This window comes from Bubalus kerabau, chromosome 6 (genome assembly GCF_029407905.1).
Source record: "Bubalus kerabau isolate K-KA32 ecotype Philippines breed swamp buffalo chromosome 6, PCC_UOA_SB_1v2, whole genome shotgun sequence".
Lineage (NCBI taxonomy): Eukaryota > Metazoa > Chordata > Mammalia > Artiodactyla > Bovidae > Bubalus > Bubalus kerabau.
The window spans coordinates 15,571,374-15,595,732 of NC_073629.1; the positions used below are offsets into that span (position 1 = coordinate 15,571,374).

Genomic DNA, 24,359 nt, shown 5'->3' on the forward strand with positions numbered 1-24,359 from the left:
CAGGCCCCAGATAGCTGAAATGCATATATATATATGTAAATGATTTAATGAGCCCTGACTCTTGGCGTCTTCCAGTGGCTAGAAAAGCACTAAATTTGTTAACTTGAGATGCTGCCTGTTGGGTTTAAGTTTAGTATTTCTAAGTCTACAGGTATAAAGTGGACACATTTCCAAGAGGAACAAAGAGAGACAAATCTCAACATTTGGAGCCCTGGCACTGATGGCAGACACTCCCAGAGAGATCCATCTGACAAAAAGAATAGTTGTCACTGCCTTTTCCCACAAGATTGTGGGATGGACATTGACAGTGGGGAATTGTAACCAGGAAGGGTTAATTTTGACTCCATGATGGATCTATTTCTTTGACTGTAACCCTTGTTTTTGCTGGTTTTGTTATTATAAACATATGTAGTGCCCTGCCTCAGAGAGCCCTGCCCCTTCTGCCTGACCCTTAAACTAAAGTGAAAGTGAAGTCACTCAGTCATGCCTGACTCTTTGTGACACCATGGATAGTAGCCTGCACCAAGCTCCTCCATCCATGGGATTTTCAAGGCAAGAGTACTGGAGTGGGTTGCCATTTCCTTCTCCAGGGAGTCTTCCCAACCCAGGGATCGAACCCAGGTCTCTCACATTGTAGACAGACGCTTTACCCTCTGAGCCACCAAGGAAGTCTCTTTGTTTAGCTCACAAAGAGATAATCTAACTCTGCCTGAGGCTTGCCATTCTAGGAGATATTTACAAGAATTAAATGGTCTTTTTACTTTGTTTCCTTATTTCCCCCATCTCTGATTCCTAAAAGAACCTGGCATGCATGCCCCGCCCAGATGGCTATTTTGAGACATTAGTCTGCCATCTTGGTCAGCTAGCTTTCCAAATAAAGGCATATCCCTTACCTGAACGCCTCATCCCTTGGGTTTATTGGCCTCTCATGCGGCGCAGAGCAAGGTTAGATTCAGTAACAAGCCTTGTCATCCCCCATGTCCCTAGGACATTTTTCTTGGTTTTTATGCTTAGAATCCTCAAGTCCTAGTGAAGCTGTATAGATGACTCTCTTTTGCCCTCTTTCCACTCTGTTTCTTTGAAGAGCAGCAGGCTTTTGAGAAGAGTCACAAGTTTCTTCAGCAGCTGGAAATTTGCTTTGCAGAGAACCCCTCACACCACCAAAAGATCATCAAGGCCGGCCCTCCAGAACTGTGCAGACTGTTTTCCCCAGGAGATCACTGAGGTATTCTGTCTTGTCCTGCTTCCCTCCCAGGGGCCCTGTCTCACCTCTAGACTGGGCAATCACCATCCATGACCCCCTGTACCCTCCAGTTCCTTCCTCCTCCTGGGGGCCCGCTCCGTCCTCTAGGGTTCCCTTCCCTCTGGGCCCCCCTCAGCGCTCCAGGCCAACCCACCTGCCTTCTGGGGACACAGTTCTGCCCTCCAGGGTCCCCTCTGTCCTCCAAGGTCATCTCCAAGGGCACCCTCTGCTCACGAATGTCCTGCAAGATTGGAGAAGGCAATGGCACCCCACTCCAGTACTCTTGCCTGGAGAGTCCCATGGATGGAGGAGCCTGGAAGGCTGCAGTCCATGGAGTCGCTGAGGGTCGGACACTTCACTTTCATGCATTGGAGAAGGAAATGGCAACCCACTCCAGTGTTCTTGCCTGGAGAATCCCAGGGATGGGGCATCCTGGTGGACTGCTGTCTATGGGGTCGCACAGAGTCAGACACGACTGAAGTGACTCAGCAGCAGCAGCAGAAGAAATAAAGAATAACCAGTGACAACACAATCACTAAAAATTAAACATGCGCTAGAAGGAATCAATAGAACTACTGAGGCAGAAGAATGAATAAGTGAGCTGAAAGATAGAATGATAGAAATAACTGCCAAAGAGCAGAAAAAAGAATGAAAAGATTTGAAGATGGTCTCAGAGATCTCTGTGATAATATTAAACACAAACATTTGAATTATAGGGATCCCAGAAGAAGAAGGATCTTCCCTGGTGGCTCAGATGGTAAAGAATCCGCCTGCAATGTAGAAGACCTGGGTTCGATTCCTGGGTTGGGAAGATCCCCTGGAGGAGGGTATGGCAATCCACTCCAGTATTCTTGCCTGGGGAAACCCCATGGACAGAGAAGCCTAGCAGGCTACAGTCCATGGGGTCACAAAGAGTTGGACACAACTGAGTGACTAAGCATAGCACAGAAGAAGAAGAGAAAAAGAAACGTATTAGAAAATATTTCAGAAGATTATAGTCAAAAAATTCCCTAACATGGGAAAGGAAATAGCTACTGAAGTTCAGGAAGCCCAGAGAGTCACATATAGGATAAGCCAAAAGAAAAATACACCAAGACACATATTAATTAAACTAACAAAGAGTAAACACAAAGAAAAAATGTGAAAAGCAAAAATTAACATGCAAAAGAATCCACATAAATCCAACAGCTGATTTTTCAAGAGAAACCCTGCAGGCCAGAAAAGAGTGGCAGGATATCTTTAAAGTCATGAAAGAAAACCTACAACCCAGATCACTCTACCCAGTAAGGATCTCATTCATATTTAATGGTGAAATTAAAAGCCTTATAGACAAAGTCTAAGAGAATTGAGCGCCACCCAAGCAGCCTTACAACAAATGCTAAAGGAACTTCTCCAGCAGGAAACACAAGAAAGAGACTCACAAAAACAAACTCTAAACAAGAAAATGGCAATAGGAACATACATATCAATAATTACCTTAAATGTAAATGGCCCTCAGCACTGTGGACTTGGTTTGCTCATACTGATTTGTATTTCACATAAAGTGACCCGGTAAGTGTTATAGGTCACCCCTTTATGTGGGAACCCATTTACCTCAACTGTTACATAAGGCCATGAGCTGTGTCTGATTTCAGGAGGATATTCCACAGAAAGTCAGAGTCATCAAGGGAATATTTCATTCAAGGATGGGCATGATAAAGGACAGAAATAGTAAGGATCTAACAGAAGCAGAAGAGATTAAGGAGTGGCAGGAATACATAGAAGAACTACATTAAAAAGGTCTTAATGTCCTGGGTCACCACAATGATGTGGTCACTCACCTAGAGCGAGACATCCCGGAGTGTGAAATCAAGTGGTCCTTAGGAAGCATTATTGCAAACAAAGCTAGTAGAGGTGATAGAATTACAGCTGAGCTATTTAAAATCCTAAAAGATGATGCTGTTAAAGTGTTGCACTCAATATATCAGTAAATTTGGAAAACTCAGCAGTGGCCACTGGACTGGAAAAGGTCAGTTTTCATTCCAGTCCCAAAGAACAACAATGTTCAACAAGGCCAAAGAATGTTCAAGCTATCATACAGTTGCACTCATTTCACATACTAGTAGGTTATGCTTAAAATCCTTCAAGCTAGGCTTCAGCAGTACATGAACTGAGAACTTCCAGGAGTACAAGCTGGGTTTAGATAAGGCAGAGGAATCAGAGATCAAATTGCCAACATCTGCTGAATCATAGAGAAAGCAAGAAGATTCCCCCCAAAATCTACTTCTGTTTCATTGACTATGCTAGAGCCTTTGTGTGGATCACAACAAACTGGAAAATTCTTAAATAGATCGGGAATACCAGACCACCTTACCTGTCTCCTGAGAAACCTGTATGCAGGTCAAGAAGTAACATTTAGAATCAGACATAGAACAACAGACTGGTTTGACAAGGCTGTATATTGTCACCCTGTTTATTTAACTTATACACAGAGTACATCATGTGAAATGCCAGGCTGGATGAATCACAAGCTGCAATCAAGATTGCTGGGAGGAATATCCACAACCTCAGATATGCAGATGATACCACTCTCATGGCAGAAAGTGAAGAGGAACCAAGAAGGCTCTTTATTTATTTTTGGCTGCACTGGGTCTTCATTGCTGTGTGCAGGCTTTCTCTAGTTTCGATGAGCAGGTGCAACTCTCTAGCTGCTGTGTGCGGGCTTCTTATTGCAGTAGCTTCTCTTGTAGAGCAGGGGCTCTAGGGCAGCATGCTCCATAATTGTGGCCCATGGGCTTCGGTGCCCCTTGGCATGTGGACTCTTCCCACACCAGGGATTCAACTCATGTCCCCTGCATTGGCAGGCAGATTCTCAACCACTGTACCACCAGGGAAGTCCTAAAAAGGCTCTTGATGAAGGTAAAAGAGGGGAGTGAAAAAGCTAGCTTAAAGCTCAACATTCAGAAAACTAATATCATGGCATCCGGTCTGATTATTTCATGGCAAATAGATGGGGGAAAAAGTAGAAACAGTGACAGAGTTTCTTTTCTTGGGCTCCAAAATCACTGCAGACGTTGACTGCAGCCATGAAATTAAAGCTGCTTGCTCCTTGGAAGGAAAGTTAATGACAAACCTGGACAGCACATTAAAAAGCAGAGACATTACTTTGCTAACAAAGGTCTGTCTAGTCAAAGCTATAGTGTTTCTAGTAATCATGTACAGATGTGAAAGGCCATATATAAGACTGAGCACTGAAGAATTGATGTTTTCAAGTTGTGGTGCTGGAGAAAACTCCTGAGGGTCCCTTGGACTGCAAGATCAAACCAGTCAATCCTGAAGTAAATCAACCCTGAATATTCTTTGGAAGAACTGATTATGAAGCTGAAGGTCCAATATTTTGGCCACCTAATGTGAAGAGCCCACTCTTTGGAAAAGGCCCTGATGCTGGGAAAGTTGGAAGGCAAAAGAAGAGGGAGGCGGAGGATGAGATGGTTAGATGCCATCACTGGCTTAATGTACATGAATTTGAGCAGACTCCAAGAGATAGGACAGGGAAGCTTGGCGTGCTGCAGTCCATGGGATCACAAAGAGTAGGACATGACTTAGTGACAGAACAAGTAGAAGAACAAGAAACCATAATGAAAAATGATATATATATACACATATATATTTCATTTAATTTGCTGTACATCAGAAACTAACAAAACACTGTCAACTATACCTCAATAAAAATTTTTTTAAAATCCCAGCTTCTACAGTTTGAAAACAGAGGATGAGGTCAATATGATTACATATAACAGGGATAAATGTAAAATTCTATTTGGCCTTCAAAACCTATTGATGGGCAATAGGAGACCTCACTTGATGAGTCTGAGTAAAAATAACTTAGTCGTTTAGGTGAAAACAAGCTTGGCGTATACCTAGGCTAATGCTGACTTACCCTGTCAGTGCAGTGTCCAAATCACAGAAGGGTAATATAATTTCATCTGCACTGGTCATGACACATATGAAGGTCTCTATTTCTGAAAAACACAAAAATTGCTGTTTTTTGTATTCTTCTGCCAGGCATGTTTTAGAGCATTCTCTAAAAAAAAAAAGAAAAGCCATTTCCTAGTTGGATTGTGACCCCACCCTAAACACTGGAGTCTGGATGCTCAAACCTTCTGGATTGTCTGAGACATAGAATCTCTTAAGGGAAATGAAGGAACCCTAGGCTGACAGCAACTCTCACCTGCTTCTCCCATCCAAACTGGGATAGGACTGAGGCAGAAGCAGGGCAATTCATTTTTCTTTGGGGGGCCAGGAAAACAGCACAGGAAGTTTGTTATCTCAGTACATTTTACAGGAATCTCCCAGAGGAAAAACTTGCATCTCGAGTTTTTATTTCCCATCTGCTTCCCTATTTTCCACCTCACTCTCTGCTCCAGGGAGTGTAACTGATCTTGGAGCCTGTAGGGTTGGGTCTGGGACCAGCCGCTCCGAGATGACGTAATGCTTTCTCTGGTACACAAAGCGGCCTCCCCCGGGCTCGGCCTTTTGCGCCCCTCCCACTCTGGGCTGGGCCGGATCAGGCCCCCGCCAGCACCAGCGCGGGTGAGTCCCCCTTTTTGAAAAGCCGGCCCAGGGAAACAGGGAACAAAGGCCTGAGAAGAAGAGCCTAGGCGCTGCCAGGAGGCCCAGAAATAGACATCACGTCATCCCCCAACCCAGCAGCGCCAAGCGCCATTTGGTAGCATCGGACGGACCCCACCATTACGATGCAGAATAGACATGGCAGGGCTCACGTTTCCTCCCGGCCCCAGCATCCAGCTGACCGGCTTCAGGAGTGGCTTCCTTTTTGCTCCCCACCCCCGCACCCCTCTTTCCCCAGAGGCCGCCGCCTCCCCTGGCTGCCTGCCACACAGCCCACAGTCTCCAAGCTGCCATCTTGATGCCCCATCCCCCTTGCCACCTCCCTCCCCCGCAGCCCTGAGGAGTGGGAGGGGGAGGAAGGGGCACCGCCCTGCGTGCCCCAAGGGGGAGGGCTCGGCCTACCTCGCCTCTCCTCCCCTCGAAGGAGGGGTTCACGTCCTTCGCAGGCTCTCGGTTTCTCACCTCCAGCGGTACTGACAGTGCACCATACGAGGTTTTCGCATCCTGGACGTCCCCACCCTTGCTGTGACTCTGGCCTTCTCGGCCCCTGCAGCCCGTAGCTCAGGTTCGGACGCTGTCCACTGCCCGCAATACCACCACCTTAGGCCCGATTCTACCCACCACCACAGGCCCGAATCTCCAGGGGCTGGCACTTGAAGGCCTTGATCTGGGCTTCACGCTCTGCCCAGCCGCGGAGCTCCCTTGGCTTGGCAACGGTTTCACCTACCCCAGGCTTAGTTTGCCAGATTTTTACTTACCAAAGCTAGGTCGGATGTTGGTGATCTCAGCAATGTAATCAGAGGCTATTGCTATAAATGCTTTTGCAATGGTCAGACAAGTCTGGGGCCTCCAGTGGGTACCGAGGCCGCCGCTGCAGAGCATTAGGTTAGGGAGGGGGAAGGTATCTGGCGGATGCCTCCTGCGACGGTCAGGTCCCTGGTTGACAGCTGCGGTCGCCTCTTAAGATGTTCCAGAGTTGCGCTGAGCAAAGGATGCAGCCAGATTGGTCCTGATGCCAGGACTGATGAAGGACCGGGAGGCCCCTCCTTCCTCCCAACGGCCTTTGGCTAAAGACTCCGCCTCTGTCCGAAATGTTCCGGAAGGCAAGCTCCGCCCTTTTCCGGAAGATGCCTGAAAGGGGGACTCCTTCCAACGCCAAGATTTCGAGAGAATGAGACCCCACCTATTTAGGGCTTGTGGGTCTATAAGATGAATTCCTCAAGGCCTGATGAAGAAGTGTATGTACTTTATCATATGAGATCTTCTAGATCTTGTAATTCGGATTCCCCAGGCTTAATATAGCAGCAGAATGTTCTGGGCGAGGAATTGAATTGTATAAGTAAAATGGATGGATTCTGTGACGTGTGAACGGAAGCTGCTTTTAAAAAAAGACTAATGAAGAGTACCAAAGTTAATCATTGTTGGAAGGTTCAGGTGCTGACAACTGCTTAGAAAGTGCATGGGAGAGAGAGCAAACCAACGGATCTACAGGACAGAAACTAAACTGGAAGCTTTTAGAGACTTGAAATTTGAAGAGTTAGGGTGACTCTCGGTTAGAGTCACTATTGGTGGTTATCTCCATGATTACATCAAGTTCGCCATTTTAGTCTAGATACTTTCATCCCGCTTCAATTCTGTCTGCAGACAGGATCAGGTCAAGTAAATTATTCAAATGTGTAAGTATTTGTTGGTGGTTCATGGCAACCCACTCCAGTACTCTTGCCTGGAAAATCCCATGGACCGAATAGCCTGGTGAGCTGCAGTCCATGGGGTCGCTAAGAGTCGGACACGACTGAGCGACTTCACTTTAACTTTCCTGCATTGGAGAAGGAAATGGCAACCCACTCCAGTGTTCTTGCCTGGAGAATCCCAGGGACGGGGGAGCCTGGTGGGCTGCCGTCTACGGGGTCGCATAGAGTCGGACATGACTGAAGCGGCTTAGCAGCAGCAGCACCTGTACCAAAAGCGGGATGAATGTATTTTTCCAGCTTTGACATTCTGTACTTCTAGAAAAGAGGAAAGAACATGGTTTTAGGAGTTATTTATTCAAAACACATGTATTGAATTTATTGGCCTTCAACTATGTTCCAGGCACCTTCCGGGAAACCAGATGAATGCATTAGAACCTAGAGTCAGGATACCTGATTCCATCTGATAGTTGTGCATCTTTGTGAAATCACCTACACAGCTGAGCCTAAATTTTGTCTTGTTTAAACCGGGAGGTATAATAATAGCCATTGTCATAGAATTTATTGTGATGATTGAAAAAAATCACCTGTGATAAGTGAAAGCATTTTACAAGCAGAGTATTATACAGATATCAATAATTACTTTGGATTGAATTAAAGACTTATTGTTGTTCAGTCAATCATTTGGGTCTGACTCTTTGCGACCCCATGGACCGCAGCATTCTGGCTTCCCTGTCCTTCATTATCTCCCAGAGTTTGCTCAAACTCATATCCATTGAGTCAATGATGCCATCCAACCATCTTATCCTCTGTTGCCCCCTTCTCCTTATGCTCTCAAATCTTTCCTAGCATCAGGGTCTTTTCCAGTGAGTTGGCTCTTCCCATCAGGTGGCCAAAGTATTGGAGCTTCAGGTTCATAATCAGGTCTTTGAATGAATATTCAGGATTGATTTCCTTTAGGATTGACCGGTTTGATGTCCTTGTAGTCCAAGGGACTCTCAAGAGTCTTCTCCAACGCCACCATTCGAAAGCATCAATACTTCAGTGCTTATCCTTCTTTATGGTCCAACTCTCACATCCATACATGGCTCCTGGAAAAACTATAGCTTTGACTATATGGATTTGTCAGCAAAGTAATGTCTCTGCTTTTTAATATGCTGTCTAGGTTTTGTCATATCTTTCCTTCCAAGGAGCAAGAGTCTTTTAATTTCATGACTGCAGTACCTGCCCACAGTAATTTTGGAGCCCAAGAAAGTAAATTCTGTCACTGTTTCCATTTTTTCCATCTATTTTCCATGAAGTGATGGGACTGGATGCCTTGATTTTAGTTTCTTGAATGTTGAGTTTTGAGTCAGTTTTTTCACTCTCCTATTCCACCTTTATCAAGAGGCTCCTTATCTACAGCAGGCCTTCCAGGCTTGCCCCAATAAAGGCAATTCCAACCTCCAAAAAAAAAAAAAAAAAGCTTTTTGGCTCTTTAGTTCCTCTTCCCTTTCTGCCGGTAGGATAGTGTCATATGCATATCTGAGGTTATTGATATTTCACCTGGCAATCTTGACTGTAGCTTGTGCTTCATTCAGCCTGGCATTTAGCATGACGTACTCAGCATATAAGTTAAATAAGCAGGGTAACAATATACAGCCTTCATGTACTGCTTTCCCGATTGTGAACCAGTCTGTTGTTCCTTGTTTGGTTCTGTTGCTTCTTGACCTGAATACAGGTTTCTCAGGAGACAGGTAAGGTGGTCTGGTATTCCCCATCTCTTTAACAATTTTCCAATTTGTTGTGATCCAGACAGTCAAAGGCTTTGGTGTAATCAATGAAGCAGAAGTAGATGTTTTTCTGAAATTCCCTTTTGCTTTATTCAGGAAACTATACTATTTGTAACCCAAGATTTCTTTCTGAAATTTCATGAATTCTCCATTTTCTTGGGTCCCCTATTCCAGGTGTATTGCGGCGAGAAGGACTGTTAACTTAAACCACTGACCCTTAATACCCAGTTTTGTTTTGAGTAGGATTGCTCCGTGGAGAGAGACAGGTACTGCCTTTAAACTTTTTTGCCCACAACGGAAGTACTAGCCTTTAGGCTTCATTGTGCCCTAAAATAGAATGGCGTCTGAGATTGGCGCATGCTCTTTGAAACCCTGACGCGGCGTACAGCGACCTGGGGGCGAGCACGTCAGTCGCTGCCGTTGGTTGACTTCCGGTGATACCGAAGCTGAGTTTCCGCGGGATCCGGCTGGCTGGTGAGGGTACTGGGTCGAGTGCGGTGGGGCGGGAACAGGCAGCCTGGAGCTGTACCTTCGGACGAAGGATGTCCAGGCTGAGGCGGTTTGGTCTAGGCCTGGTGCGGTTTGCTTGACAGAGGTAGGGACGTGAAGGTGTCTTTCTGGGAGTGGAGACTAGGGCCAGCGTTCCGCGTTGAGGTGAAAAGCGCAGTTAGGACCCCTTTGTGAAATCTTTTTCCAGAAGGGGTCCGCTTCACGGTTGCCTCCGGATTTGCCTTCATTCATGCTGTTGGTTTGATTGCAGTTCCAGAGATTGGGCAGAGCCTTTGTTGTAATGGATGTTCCTGAGCTGATCCCTGCACTCTCCTGACTGAATAGTAGCTGTGTTTTTTTTTTTTCCATTCCCCCTCCCCACTCCCCTTTTTTTGGACCTCAGTAATTTATCTGAAATATAAGACTTGTCTGAACTAATGCCACTACCCTAATTTTCCCTCAGCATTCCCTTATCAGAGGAATCTTTACTTGTTTATTGAAGTTTAATTATCAAGTTACGGACAACAGTTGGTTTGGCCTGTGCTGGGGAATGTCTCCTAGTGTCCTGGAAAATCTGAATGAAAGTGGTTTAAAACTAACCTTATAGTTCAAACTCTTAGAAAGTACTTTATGTTGCTGTCCTCTAGTCCAGGTTTTCACCTGGTGTCTGATAGATGGGGGTTCAGGCCTTACTTGAACATTATTAGTGATGAAGAACTCACTGTATCAATCACAAGGCAGTGTATTCTATTCTTGGACCTAGCTCGAAAACCTGAGAATAAAGTTTTTTTGGGTAGAAAGGTGCAGTTAGTTTCCATATAATGCTCTTGGTCCAGCCTGCATAGAATATGCACAGAATAGGAAGTTCACACACTCATTCATTCGGGGGAACAGTTATTGAGTGTCTGCAGTAGGGCAGATATTGCCGAGTACTAGTAGAACTTCTTGAAAGAATATTTTCCCTCAGAAAGCACATTGTGGGGAGGGTGATGGGAGAGTGACAAGAAGTAATCATAAAAGTGGTAAGTACAAAAAAAAGAGGTTTGCAAATAGTTTCTATAAGAACAAAGAAGATACATCCACTTTAGGACAGTCTTGCCATTAAAATGTGATCATTTGAAGTGAAGCCAAGAGTCCAGGATTTTCATAGAGAACAGTTAGTTTTTGATTAAAAAAAGTATATTACGGTCTAATTTTGTAGATGCAACTTTTGTTTTCAGTACAGAATTTGTTAGTATAGTTTCACCGTTTTACATATCCATACTTTGTTTTTGGATTGTTTCTGTTTATGGAAATACCTGTGTTTGTAAGCAACAATTGCAAACATTTACTGATCTAATAAATTATTATCTAATTTCATAGATGAAACTTTTATTTCATTGTATAGCAGACAGATTCAGGTTAATTCATGCAAGGTCACAAGACTAGAGAGACATCCACTTGGGAAGCAAATACTGGTAGTTTGATTCCACAGTTGACTCTCAGCATCATGCTGTTCTCCCTCCCTGATGGTAATAGTAATAACTGACACTGATTAATTGCTTACTATATAATTCTTATAACAACTCCATAAGTTTAGAAAGATTATTATTTTTTACAGTTGAGGAAACCAAAGTTGGGAGAGGTCACTCAGGCAAGATAACACACTAATCAGTAATAGAGTTAGGATTTGAATTCTGCCTTTCTAACCTGTCTCTCACTTTCCACCTAATGGGAGATTGTGCATTTGGTGTAATATGCAGTGTTCATGATTGAACATGAATAAATGAAAATATGTTTGAGGAAATGTTGTTACCTTTAATTAATAAGAAGGTGATAAGAACTTGCCTTTATCCTTTCAGGATGGAACAAAAGTGGGACTTGGAAAATGTTGCCCTGTAAGAAGAGAAGAACTACACTGACAGAGTCCGCACAGCATCAGGGCAACCAGGAGGAAGATGACGTAGACCTGCAGGCAGCTGGTAAACCAGAATCTGACCTGGGGTCAGTTAAAGACCTGGGGTCAGTGTCCCTGTCCTGGAGTCCAAGTCGTGGCAGAGCAGCTGACCTTGAAGTGCAGGCTGCAGGAATTCAGCTTGGTATGGAGGACCCATCTTTGAGCTCTAGGATGCTCACTGAGCATACAAATGTAGCAGTTCTGGAAGCCGTGGATGTGGCCGTCTCTCAGGAAATCACCCTAGCTTCCTTGGAGTCTTCCCAGCCTGTAAATACACACATTGGTAAAGGAAAACTCCAGGCCACTAGCTCAAGGAGAGGGAAGAAAATTACACTCAGACCTGAGTCAGTTACTCAAGAAGACAGAGGCGATCATCCTATTGCTAAGGAGCCTTTTTCAGAAGAGCCTAGTGAAGAAGTCAAGGAAGGAGGTAAGATACGGAAGATCTTCAGGTTATATTTTCTTTGTCAGTACCAGCTTGTCATTGCCTTTGTACTTGTCATTGCACTCTCTGCAGTGCCTTTACAAAACAGCATTTCTGAAAGGGGAGGCTGGCTGGGTTTGGAGTTGGAGCTGTGGTGCTTCTAAGTGTCAGCACTGAACGGTATGATTATGAATGGGTAGAAACTTTCTTCTCCCCTCCCATTTCCTTGATCATCTTTCATATTCTTTTCTTTCCATTCTCTTACCTTTTCATTATTTCTGGAGGAATGAACTGTGTATGTCTTTTGTGATTTGGTGGCTATTTATGGAGTGGACCTTGAGAGACTAATACCTCTGTCATTTGGTTAGGCTCTCCAGAGATGTCGTAGTCCTTAGGACTTGAAGGATGCGTGTGGTTTGATAGAGTGATGGCATGGAGTATCTTAGGCCATGAAGAGCCTGGCAGAGGCAGAAGCAGAAGAGGTATGAGGGATCACTTGAGTGGTAGATTGAATTGTGAAGGGCTTTTTTTTTTAATTTTAATTTTTGGCTGCACTGGGTCTTTGTTTCTGTGAGCAGGCTTTCTCTTCTTGCAGTGAGAGGGGGCTACTCTTCGTAGTAGTGCAAGAACTTCTCATTGCTGTGGCTTCTCTTGTTGCGGAACATGGGCTCTAGGTGAACAGACTTTAGTAGTTGTGCCACATGGGCTTACTTACTCTGTGGCATGTGAAATTTTCCTGGACCAAGGATCAAACCTGTGTACCCTGCATTAGCAGGTGGATTCTTAACCAAAGGACCACCAGGGAAGTCCCAGAAGTCTTTGCTTTTCATGCTTTGAACTTTTCCTGAAGGTTATAGCCAGTTAGTAAATAAAAGAAGCAGAAGGCATAGTTCTGATCTCAGAAAGCTCTTTTAGTCTAGTTGGGAAGACAAGACAAGAGCGCATAATTCGTTTGGAACAGTTTAAGACAATATGTGATTTAAGTGCTAGTGTGGTACAAGTAATTAGGATTTTTAAAATTGGAACTTAGTGGATTGATAAGATTTGATAGGTTGGGGTGAAGGAGTGGAAGTAGAATAGCATTTTCTACAAATACATGAAAGTGCTGTGTTTGTGAGGAAGGAAAGCAGGGTTTCAGATGGAAATGATAGATCCAGATTACGACACACAGCCATGCTGTTACGCCATTGAGACCTTAGAAAGCATTGCTGTAGGATGTTGGCAGTAAGGATGGAGAAGAAAGGTATATCTTAGAGATGTTGTTATTTAGTTGCTAAGTTGTGTTCAACTCTTAGCGACCCTATGGACTATAGCCTGTCAGGTTGCTTTGTCCATGGGATTTCCCAGGCAGGAATACTAGTGGGTTGCCATTTTCTTCTCCAGGGGATCTTCCTGGCCTAGGGAGCAAATCTGCATCTTTTGCATTGGCAGGGGATTTCTTTACCAGGGAAACACAGAGACATTACAGAGGAGGAATTTAATATTTCTCAGAAACTGATACCATTTAAGATATCTGGGTTGGGGCGTGGTGAAGTATGCTTTCCTGGGAAAGGTATTTGAAAGTTTTAATGAGTTTAGCTTTAAGTATGTGAAGTGTGAGGTGACTTTGGGGCCATCATGGAAAAATGGAAAACTGAGATTAAAGTTTGGTAAGAGGTATGATTAGAAAAGTTTTAATTGTTCTTCATAGAAAGGAACATGGAAGAAGATGACAGAGAAGGGAAATCGGGAGAAGTATCAGTAGTGAAAGTCAAGGAGGGTGGAGAGTTTTTTTTTTTTTTTTTTTGGTAGAGAGTTTTAAAAACAGATACTTCATTTAAAATTTAGTGACAAAAGAGATATAATGATGCATGAGAAAATACTACATTAAAAAAAAAATTTTATGAACCTGAGTCTGCTGCATTGGCAGGCCAATTCTTTCCCTGGTGCATTGCAGCCATGAGGGAAGTCTAAAAAAATACCTTATGTGAGGGTTGATGATATTTAAGAGTAGATTTAGGAGTTTTGGGAAAAGGAAATTGAATGATGACATTAATGAGGGAAGGATGAAAGCCCCAGTGATAATTTGTGCAGTGGAGTGGAATTGGAAATAGCTGCTGCTGCTAAGTCGCTACAGTCGTGTCCGACTCTGTGCGACCCCATAGACGGCAGCCCACCAGGCTCCCCCGTCCCTAGGATTCTCCAGGCAAGAACACTGGAGTGGGTTGCCATTTCCTTCTCCATGGAAATAGCTAGAGGGCAGCAACACTGTTGGAACTTTTTCCTTGGCTTCGTTGTATTTGTGACCTGAAGACAGGAAGAAATGGAGGAAGATGCGGGATTAAAGTGCTAGAGAAGGAATGTAAAATTAAGCAGGAGTTTAACGTCTCTGACCTGTTGAAGAGTGGAGGGTAGAGTTTTTATTTTTTAGTATAACATGGCCAACCGCTGAGTACTCATGATCCAGAATTGACAGTTGTTAAGATTTTGTTGCATTTTCTTCTAATATTTATTTATTTATTTGGCTGTGTTGGGTCTTGGTTGTGGCATGTGGGATATTTTTTACATTATGCAGGGTATTTCCTTTCGGTGCATGGACTCTGCAACTTTGTCGTGAGGTCTCAGTAGTCGTGGCACGAAGGCTCAGTTGCCCTGTGGCCGGTGGGAATCTTAGTTCCCCTACGAGGCATCAAGCCTGCATCTCTTAAGGCAGATTCTTAACCACTGGACCCACTAGGGAAATCTCTAGAGTTGTCTTTAATGGTAAGTTTATAAATGTTCAAGTGTAGGTAAAGTAAACATTTTTTAGAGTTTATCTGTAATACTGGTAATAATACTCCTCATTAAGCTGGGTCGGAATTCCCTAGTAGCTCAAATGGTAAAGAATCTGCTTGCAATGCGGGAGACCTGGGTTCAGTCCCTGGATTGGGAACACCCTTGGAGAAGGGCGTGTCTACCCACTCCAGTATTCTTGCCTGGAGAATTCCATGGACAGAGGAGCCTGGAGGGCTCAGTCCATGGGGTCGCAAAGAGTTGGACGCGACTGAGTGACTTTTACTACCACTACTACTACATTAAGCTGGGTAAATGAAAGTTGATTCTCCCACCTTATAATATATCAATTAGCCGTATATACAAGTAATACCAGTACAAGAAGTACGTTATGACTCCTTTCTCCCTCCAAGTAACTTTTTTTTTGCCAAATCGACATGTCACATGAAAAGCAGGAAGAAAAAAGGAATATTGTAAATTCATATGTGTATTTGCATTTTGGAAAATATTGGAAAATTGAAAGAAAATAATCACCCATAATTTTACTACTCAAAGTAATTACTGTTATAATTTAGTGCATATTCTTTTTGTTGTTTTGCTTAATTTAACATTTTGGTTTTTTAATTATCAAAATGTGGGGAAAAAGGCAGAAAAACATCTAGGCTATTTGGAAGTATCAGCACTGTGTTACAATTGATATATACTGTAAAATTGTTTCTAGACTGCAAGTGCTAGTGATTAAACCTTTCTTGGTAATGGTGTTTACCATTAATTCTCATAGAATTTTAATTGTTCTTTTAAAATTGTTTTAATTTTTCCTTTAAGTCTTTTTTCCCCTTTCTTTGTCTTCTAAAAATGATTAACTTAGGCAGATTTCAACTTATAATTGGTTGGTTTTTACAGTTTTTGGCTAATTATTTTCATATTAATTTGAAGTTGTTAGGCTGGCAGTAAATGAGCTACAGCCATGCTCTCTAATAAGGCTTTTCCTTCTCTGTCTCTTACCCTTCTTGACTTCTCTTTCTAAGGTCTTTGGTATCTAGCACATTGAGAGAGGAAAGGAAGAGTGGGATCCTGAGGAGTTCTGTGAGAAGGGAGTTAAATTGAGAAGCACTGTGATGGGATCAGGGAGAAAAGTATTGCAGAGAAAAGGAACTTTTTCTCTATGTAGGTATGGTGCAGCTGATAAACTGTCGGGGCAGTTTTGGAGTCGTTCCAGATGTTTGAGGTGGAAAAAGTATTATTGGAAGCTCTGTCTACCAAACTGAACTTTTGTATTTTGGTTAGATGTAAAGGTTCTGGTATGTTTGTTTTAAAAAATCATTTGTGTCAGTTCAATTTTTAAATGTTAGACATTGATTCTAAAAATTATTAAAGATTGTTGATTAATGAGAAAGCTCTGCTGTGTGATTGAAGTTCCTCCCTCTTATAAGACATTTGCCTGAGAGGAACTTTTAATTTGTTGGATTTAGGATTCAACTCCTTGTTGTACAGTCCCTTTTAAAGCCACAGTTTTTAACCTTTTTGACACTGTGAAGTAATCACAGACTCCAGAAGTAAAGGAAATAAGATTAACAGTAAATAGAATTATGGATTGAGTCATGCTTTAGTTGAAAGTAAAGGCTTTTTTTTTTCTTTGTTGGAGGGAAGTGTCTTCCCGTTTAAAATCTTGTTTATATCAGTTGAAGCTGCCAATGTTGATGGGATAGCAGTCGAAACAAGTACTATCTATTTTGAATGGAGTTCAGTATTAATAACAAATAACTTGATCTTTTTTTGAAAAAAAATTTTTTTTTGACTGTGTAATACACAAACATGGTAAAAAGTTCCTAAATACAGAAAGTACACAGGGAAAAGTTAGGCACCCTTTCACTTTGTCCTCTTTTTTTCCAAGTTACCTTCTCAGAAGCAATCACTGTTTAGCAGTGCCTTGTGTATATTCTACAGATCTGTGCACACACAATCCTGTATATATTCTTTTCCCCATGAATCCAGATTTTAATGTTTGCTTTTGATATTGCATGCATGTTTCTTTGTCTTTTTAATGTCCCTCATGAAAAAGGGGAAGAAAGGTAGCACTTACTAAGAGTTGATTTGAGGAGGGAATTCTGGCTGTTCAGTTAGAACTCGGTGCTCTCGCTGCCAGGCCCCCGAGTTCCATTGCTCATTGGGGAACGAAGATCCCACAAGCTGTGAGGCTTGACCAAAAAGAGCTGAGGGGAGGGAAGGAAAAAGTTGTGTAATGAACTCTGTGACCATGTGTTTACAGTGTTATGGGGATTTTTACTCTAATGCTCTGTAAGATTGATTTACAGAGTCATAAAGTTTAGGACATTTTATATATATATATATATATATATATATATATATATATAAAATTTACGGAGAAGGCGACAGCACCCCACTCCAGTACTCTTGCCTGGCAAATCCCATGGACGGAGGAGCCTGGTAGGCTGCAGTCCATGGGGTGGCTAAGAGTCGGACACGACTGAGCGACTTCCCTTTCACTTTTCACTTTCATGCATTGGAGAAGGAAATGGCAACCCACTCCAGTGTTCTTGCCTGGAGAATCCCAGGGACAGGGGAGCCTGGTGGGCTGCTGTCTCTGGGGTCGCACAGAGTCAGACATGACTGAAGTGACTTAGCAGCAGCAGCAGCATGTCATTTATAGTTGATATACAATCACTGATATATATTAGATACATATAGTTGATAACATGTATCGTTTGTAGTTGGCTAAATGTGGTATTAATGATCATCTATAAAAATGTCCCTTTGTCATCAGGAGCACAGCTCCCTGTCCTACAATTATGCATATGATTTTTTCATGGGGAAAAAATGCATAGCTCAAAAAATATATTAGAACTAGAAAGATCTTAGCAATTACTTAGTTCAGTTCCCTGACAGTAAGGATGAGTAAATAGCATCTGAGCTTTGATTTCAGTATTTTTCTTAGGACACTGTTTTTAAGAGAGAGGAATGCCTATATAGTGAATGCATCATTATTGAAGTAATCTAACTAAAAAGGACTTTGGAACAAGATGCTGATTTCTACGACAGAGTATAATTCAGAACGGTCAAAGTGTTGAGCAGTATTTGTGATTCTTTCAGGAAAATCTCAAATGCATTCTGGAGGGGAGATGCCTTCTTTGCCATCAGACGGCCACTCTGCAAAACCTGCCACCCCACCTAGGAAATCATCTCAGCCAGATGTCTGTGCCTCTCCTGAAAAGCCACTCAGGACTCGAGCTCACCAAGCTGAGGAAGAGACAGAGGATGGTGGACTCTTTATTCCAATGGGTAGGCTTTCTTTTCTTCTCATTAAAAAGCCCCTCTCTTTATTGAACTATAATAGGCAGAAAACTGCAAATATTCCAAGATATCCCAGTTCACTGAATTCTCAAAGGTTGAAAACACCCATGTAACCAGCAACCAGATCAAGAAATAGAGTATTACCAGTACCCAGAAGTCCTTCCTTTCAGTTACCACTGACACCTTACCCATCCAGATAAGGATGGGTAACCTTATCTTGACTTCAAGCAGCATAGATTAGTTCCCTGTTTTGTACAGTATATGAATGGAATCATGAATGTATGTTTTTTGACTGCCTTTTCCTTCAGCATTATGTGTAAATGAAATTGGTCCACACTGTTGCATGTGCTTGCATTTTCATTGCTGTATAGTATTCCATTGTTAGAATATTCTGCATTTTCTTTATTCATTCATCTCTTTGCAGTTTTCTTTCTTTCTCTCTTTATGGTTGCACTCGGTCTTCGCTGGTGTTCAGGCTTTCTCTGGTTTTGGTCAGAAGGGGCTGCTCTTTGTTGTGGGCTTCTCACTGTGGCGGCTTCTCTTGTGGCGGAGCACAGGCTCTAGGTGTGCGGGCTTAGTTGCTCCACCGCACGTGGAATCTTCCCAGACCCGGGATCCAACGTGTGTCCCCAGCATTGGCAAGTGGATTCCTATCCACTGTACCACCAGGGAAGCCCCCTATTCATTCAGCTCTTAATGAGCATTTGAATAGTTTCAAGTTGTAGGCTACTCTGATTGGTGCTGCCGTGAACATAGTATTAGAAATCTTTTGGTGAACATTGGTGCCTAATATTTGTTGGGTGGAACTGCTAGGTCATAGGATTAGGCCTCCTTCAAGTTTTTTTGGAATATATTTTTATTGTGAAATATAACATATACAGACAAATGAGTAAAGACTTCTTTATTTAGCTTAACAAACAGTTTTAAAGTGGACACTTCTGATTTCTTTTTCTTGTTACAAATAATAGACCTCCATTGCTGTGTAAGTTAGAAGTTGCAATAGTGGATTATCCATGTCTTGTTTCTGAACTTGGGCAAAGGTGTTCAGTATTCCTGTTTATGTGTAATGATAGCGATAAGCTTTTTATGGATATATTATTGTATCAGATTACAGAAAATTTTTCCTGGTTTTCTGAGCATTTTATCCCATATTGAATTGTGTTAAATGCTCTTTAAAAATCTCTATTAAGATGATCATATGGTTTTTCTCCTTTATTCTGTTTTTTATTTTTGTTGTTTCTGTGCAGCATGCAGAATCTTATTTCCCTGACCAGGGATCAGACTTGTTCTCCCTGCAGTGGAAGTGCAGAGTCTTAACCACTGGACTGCAGGGAATTCCCTCCCTTATTCTGTTAATGTGGAGAGTTACATTGATTCTTTTTAAATGTTTATTGAGGTTTATTGAGATGTAATTTTCTTTTTTTAACACAAAATTTATTTTTAATTTTTAAAATTTTTGGCTGTGCTGGGTCTTCTTTGCTGCTCTTGGGCTTTCTTTTTGTTGAGGCATGAGGGCTTCTCATCGTGGTGGCTTCTCTTTTGTTGTGGAGCACAGACTGTAGGCACTTGAGCTTTGGTAGTTGCGGGTGGCAGGCTCTAGAGCATGGGCTCAGTAGTTGTGGTACAAAGGCTTAGTTGCTTCATGGCATGTGGCATCTTCCCAGACCAGGGATTGAACCCAGGTCCCCCTCACTGACAGGTGGATTCTTAACCACTGGACTACTAGGGAAGTCTGAAATAGGATTTTAATACAATAAAATATTTTAAGTGAGTTTTGAGAAATGTATATATTCGTGCAACTACCACTACAGTTGGGGCTTCCCTGGTGGCTCAGAGGTTAAAGCGTCTGCCTGCAGTGCAGGAGACCTGGGTTCCATCCCGGGGTTGGGAAGCTCCCCTGGAGAAGGACATGGCAACCCGCTCCAGTATTCTTGCCTGGAGAATCCCGTGGAGAGAGGAGCCTAGTAGGTTGCAAAGAGTTGGACACGACTGAGTGACTACACTTTCACTTTAACCACTGCAGTCAACATATGGAACATTTCTCATTCCAAAAGCTCCTTCATTCCCCTTTGCAGTCCTTTGGGAACCACTGATCCCAATTTTTTTCTTATACTCTTGTGTTTTCTACAATATTATACATGGGAGAAGGAAATGGCAATCCACTCCAGTATTCTTGCCTGGAAAATCCCGTAGAGAGATGAGCCTGGTGGGCTACAGTCTATGGGGTCACAAAGGGTTGACATGACTGAAGTGACTTAGCATGCACAATGTTATGTATAGATGTTATACAGTATGTATGGAACCTTTTGCATCTGGTATCTTTTTGAATTTTTATTGAAGTATAGTTGATTTATAGTACTGTGTGCATCTGATACCTTTCACTTCGTGTAATGCTTTTGAGATTAATTCATGTTCTTCATCGCTGAGTAGTATTCTATTGCATAGATGTACCACAGTTTATCTGTTCACCAGTTGATGGACATTTCAGTTCTTTTTATTTATTTTTTAAATTTTATTTTCTTTTTAAACTTTACAAAATTGTATTAGTTTTACCAAATATCAAAAGACATTTCAGTTCTTTCTCATTTTTACCTGTTACAATTAAAGCTACTATAAACCTTCACATACAGTTCTTTGATAGAAATAAGTTTTTGTTTTTCTTGGGGAAATGACTGTGAGTGGCTTTGCTGGGTCCTATAGTAAGTGTATCTTTAACTTTATATGAACATGATAAATTGTTTTCCAGAGTAGCTGTACCATTTTACATTCCCAACAGGAATATATGAGATTTATAGTTGGTCCACATCCTTGTGAGCAGTTAACAGACTTTGTAATTCTCTCTCTTCTACTGGGTGTATTTCCTTATGGTTTAACTTGCATTTTCCCAATGAATAATGATATAAAGTATATTTTCATGTATTTATTGGCCATTTGTAGATTTTTTTTGTGAAATGTTTCTTCATTATTCTGTTGTTTGCCAATATTCCATTTGTAATTACTACATATTTTGCACAAGATAGTTTTAAACTATGTATATATTCTTATTTCTCCTCAAATTTAACCCCCTCTAGTTTTAGCCTCTATTGCTTGATCACCTGCAGCAGTTACTGTGTTGTTCTAAAGGTGCTTTTTATTTCTGTCATTCCTTTTACATTTAATAATTGGAATTTTTCTGTAAAGAAGAACAGTCTCTTCTCCTTCATTTATTTATTCAGTTTTTATATGAGTGTGGACTCATGGATATTTGTTTCATTGTTTGAATTACAGTGCCATTTATCATTATTTATTTTGCCTGAATTGTTAAGAGTGTTAGCCATGGGGAGCTACTTCAGGTTTTATTTTTATGGCTTATGCTTTCATATCGTGTCAAGGAACATTTGCCTAATCCAAGGCTACAAAGGCTTCTTTCCTGTTTTCTTCTAGAAGTTTCAGTTTTACACATTACACTTAGGTGTATATGCTCCATTTTGAGTTAATTTTTATATAATGTGTGAGGTATATTTGAGATTCTTTCTTTGCCTATGGATGTACAGTTGTTTCAGCCCTATTTGCTGAAAAGATTTCTTTCCCTATTAAATTACTTTTGCATCTATGTGAAAAAGTCATTTGGCAATTTTGTGTGGGTCTTTCCTGGACTCGCTGTTCTATTCTGTTAATCTGTGATTTAATATTTACGCTTTCACTAATATCACACAGTCTTGAAATCAGGTAGTCATGAGTCTTCCAACTTTTTTTTTTTTAAATACTTTAAGCTATTCTAGGTACTTTTAATTTCTATATAAATTTTAGAATTGACTTGTCATTTTCTTCAAAAATATTTTCTAGGCTATTGATTGATAATGAATCTATGAATCCATTTGGGAAAATTGCCATTTTTTTGGCCATATTGTGGTCATGCAGGATCTTAGTTCCCCGACCAGGGATTGAACCTGTGCCCTCTGCATTGGGAGCACAGAGTCTTAATCACTGGACCGCCAGGAAGTGCTAGGAAAGTTGCCATCCTAACAGTACTGAGTCGACTAATCCGTGAGTGAGATATCGCTGTGGTGAGAATGGGCACCTTTTCCTTTGTTCCTGACCTCTTACAGGAAATGCACTCCATTTTCACCACTAAGCTGGAGGACATTGGTCTACAGCTATTGTTTATCAGACTGAGGAAGTTCTCTACTATTCCTGGTTGCCGAGAGTTTTTGTCATGACTTGATGTTGGATTTTGTGAAAAGTTTTTTCTACATCTCTTGAGATTGTCTTTTGTTTTAGTCTGTTGATATGAATTATCTTGATTGATTTTCAAATTTCAAAGCATTTTTGCATGGCAGGGAGAAATCAACTCTTGATCATGATATAGGTGTTTTTTGTTTTGTTTTTTTTTAATTGCAGGATTTGATTTGCTAATATTTTGTTAAGGATTTATGTGTCTGGTCTGTAGTTTTCTTGTAATGTCTTTGGTTTGGGGATTAGGGTAATACTGACCTCTTACAATGAATTGGAAAGTATTCTTTCCTCTTGTGTGTTTTTTTTGTTTTTGTTTGTTTGTTTTTCGAAGAGTTTGTGAATTGGTTTTATTTCTTCTTTAAATGTTTTATTGAATGCACCAATGAAGCCGTCTGGGCCAGGAGTTTTCTTTGTAGGATGTTTTTAACTATGAATTCAATTTCTTTAACAGATAAAGGGCTATTTAATTATATATTTGTTCTTGAATGAGCTTTGACAGTTGGTGTCTTTCAAGGTATTTGTTCCATCTAAGTTGCTGAATTTATTGTTATAAAGTTTTTCATAATATTTCTTGGTCATCTTTATTTCGTTTCAGGTTTCTTTCTTTCTTTATTTTCTGGCAGCGCTGGGTCTTCATTGCTGCTTTCGAGTTTTCTGTAGTTGCAGTGAGCAGGGGCCACTCTAGTTGTGGTGCTTGGGCTTCTCCTTGCAGTGGCTTCTCTTGTTGCAGACCCTGGACTCTGGGCAGGTGCATGGACTTCAGTCATTGCCACACATGGGCTCAGTTGCTGCAGCTCACAGGCTCCAGAGCACGGCTCAGTCGTTGTGGCTCTCGGGCTCGTTGCCAAGGCATGTGGAATCTTCCTGGACCAGAGATCAAATTTGTGTCCCCTGCATTGGCAGGCACATGCTTAACCACTTTTGTCATCTTTTTAATGTCTTTAGGATCTATAGTGTATCTGTTCTTTTATTCCTGATGCTGTTAATTTATACCTTTCTCTTAATCACTCTAGCTAGAACTTCTTCAAAGAACAAGGTTTTGGTTTCATTAATTTCTCTACTTTTCTGTTTTCTATTTCACTGGTTTTTGCTATTGTCTACTATTTTATTCTGTTTCCTTGTTTTGGGTTTAATTTGTTCTTTTTCTAGTTTCTTAAAGTGGTAGCTTAGGTCACTGATTTGAAACTTTTCTAATAATACTACAGGATGTATCAGTTTTCCTTTCAAACAACAGAAATTTATTTTCTCACAGTTCTGGAGCCTGGGAAGTCCAGTATTAGGTGCTGGTAAATTCAGTTTTCACGAGAACTTTCTTCTTGTAGACAGCTGCCTTCTCGTTATAACTTCACACGACCTTTTCCTTGGTGCATGTGTGTGAGAGAGGGAGTGAGCTTTCTGATATCACTTCTTATAAGGACACTCATCCTGTGGGACCAGAGATTCACCTTCTGGACTCATTTAACTTTAATTACTTCCTTAGAAGACCCATTTCCAAATATAGCCATACTGGGGGTAAGGCTTTCAGAGTATGAATTTTGGGGGGACACACACATTCAAATTTTCTGTACAGGATTGCAGTTCTGTACAGGATTAGAGACAGGGAAGCCTGGTGTGCTGCAGTCCATGAGCTCGAAAAGAGTTGGACACGACTGAGCGACTGAACTGAACTGAACTGGAGTCCTGTTCTCTGTTGTTTTAGAACCTGATTTTTTAAATGTAATTTTTATAGTTATAGAGTACCATAAGGCTTATAATAATAAAACAAAAATCCACTGGAACTTTTTAGAAATGTGTTCTTTCATTTCCAAATATTTGAAGACTTGCCAGTTAGTTTTTTGTTACTGATTTCTAATTTAATTCCCTCGAGTTCATGTCACACTTTGTATGATTTCAGTACTTTTATATTTATTGAGGTTAA

The 24,359-nt window shown here is 41.5% G+C and overlaps 1 protein-coding gene across 7 annotated transcripts in view; it reads left to right on the top strand.

Annotated features, from left to right (window-relative positions):
- Window positions 1-6,901: 6,901 nt before the first annotated feature.
- Window positions 6,902-24,359, top strand: part of LOC129654638 (GON-4-like protein) — a 90,826-nt gene continuing 73,368 nt past the window's right edge. Inside the window, exons 1-3 of one of the 7 annotated variants that reach the window (XM_055584021.1) lie at window positions 6,902-7,092; window positions 11,645-12,169; window positions 18,026-18,214. In XM_055584021.1, coding sequence (XP_055439996.1) covers window positions 11,671-12,169; window positions 18,026-18,214 — 688 coding nt within the window. In that variant the 5' untranslated portion in view covers window positions 6,902-7,092; window positions 11,645-11,670. Of the gene's footprint in view, window positions 7,093-7,120; window positions 7,531-9,627; window positions 9,910-11,644; window positions 12,170-12,531; window positions 12,646-15,055; window positions 15,226-16,035; window positions 16,216-18,025; window positions 18,215-24,359 lie in introns of those variants that run through there. The other 6 variants (XM_055584022.1, XM_055584020.1, XM_055584019.1 and 3 more) reach the window with 6 other exon arrangements.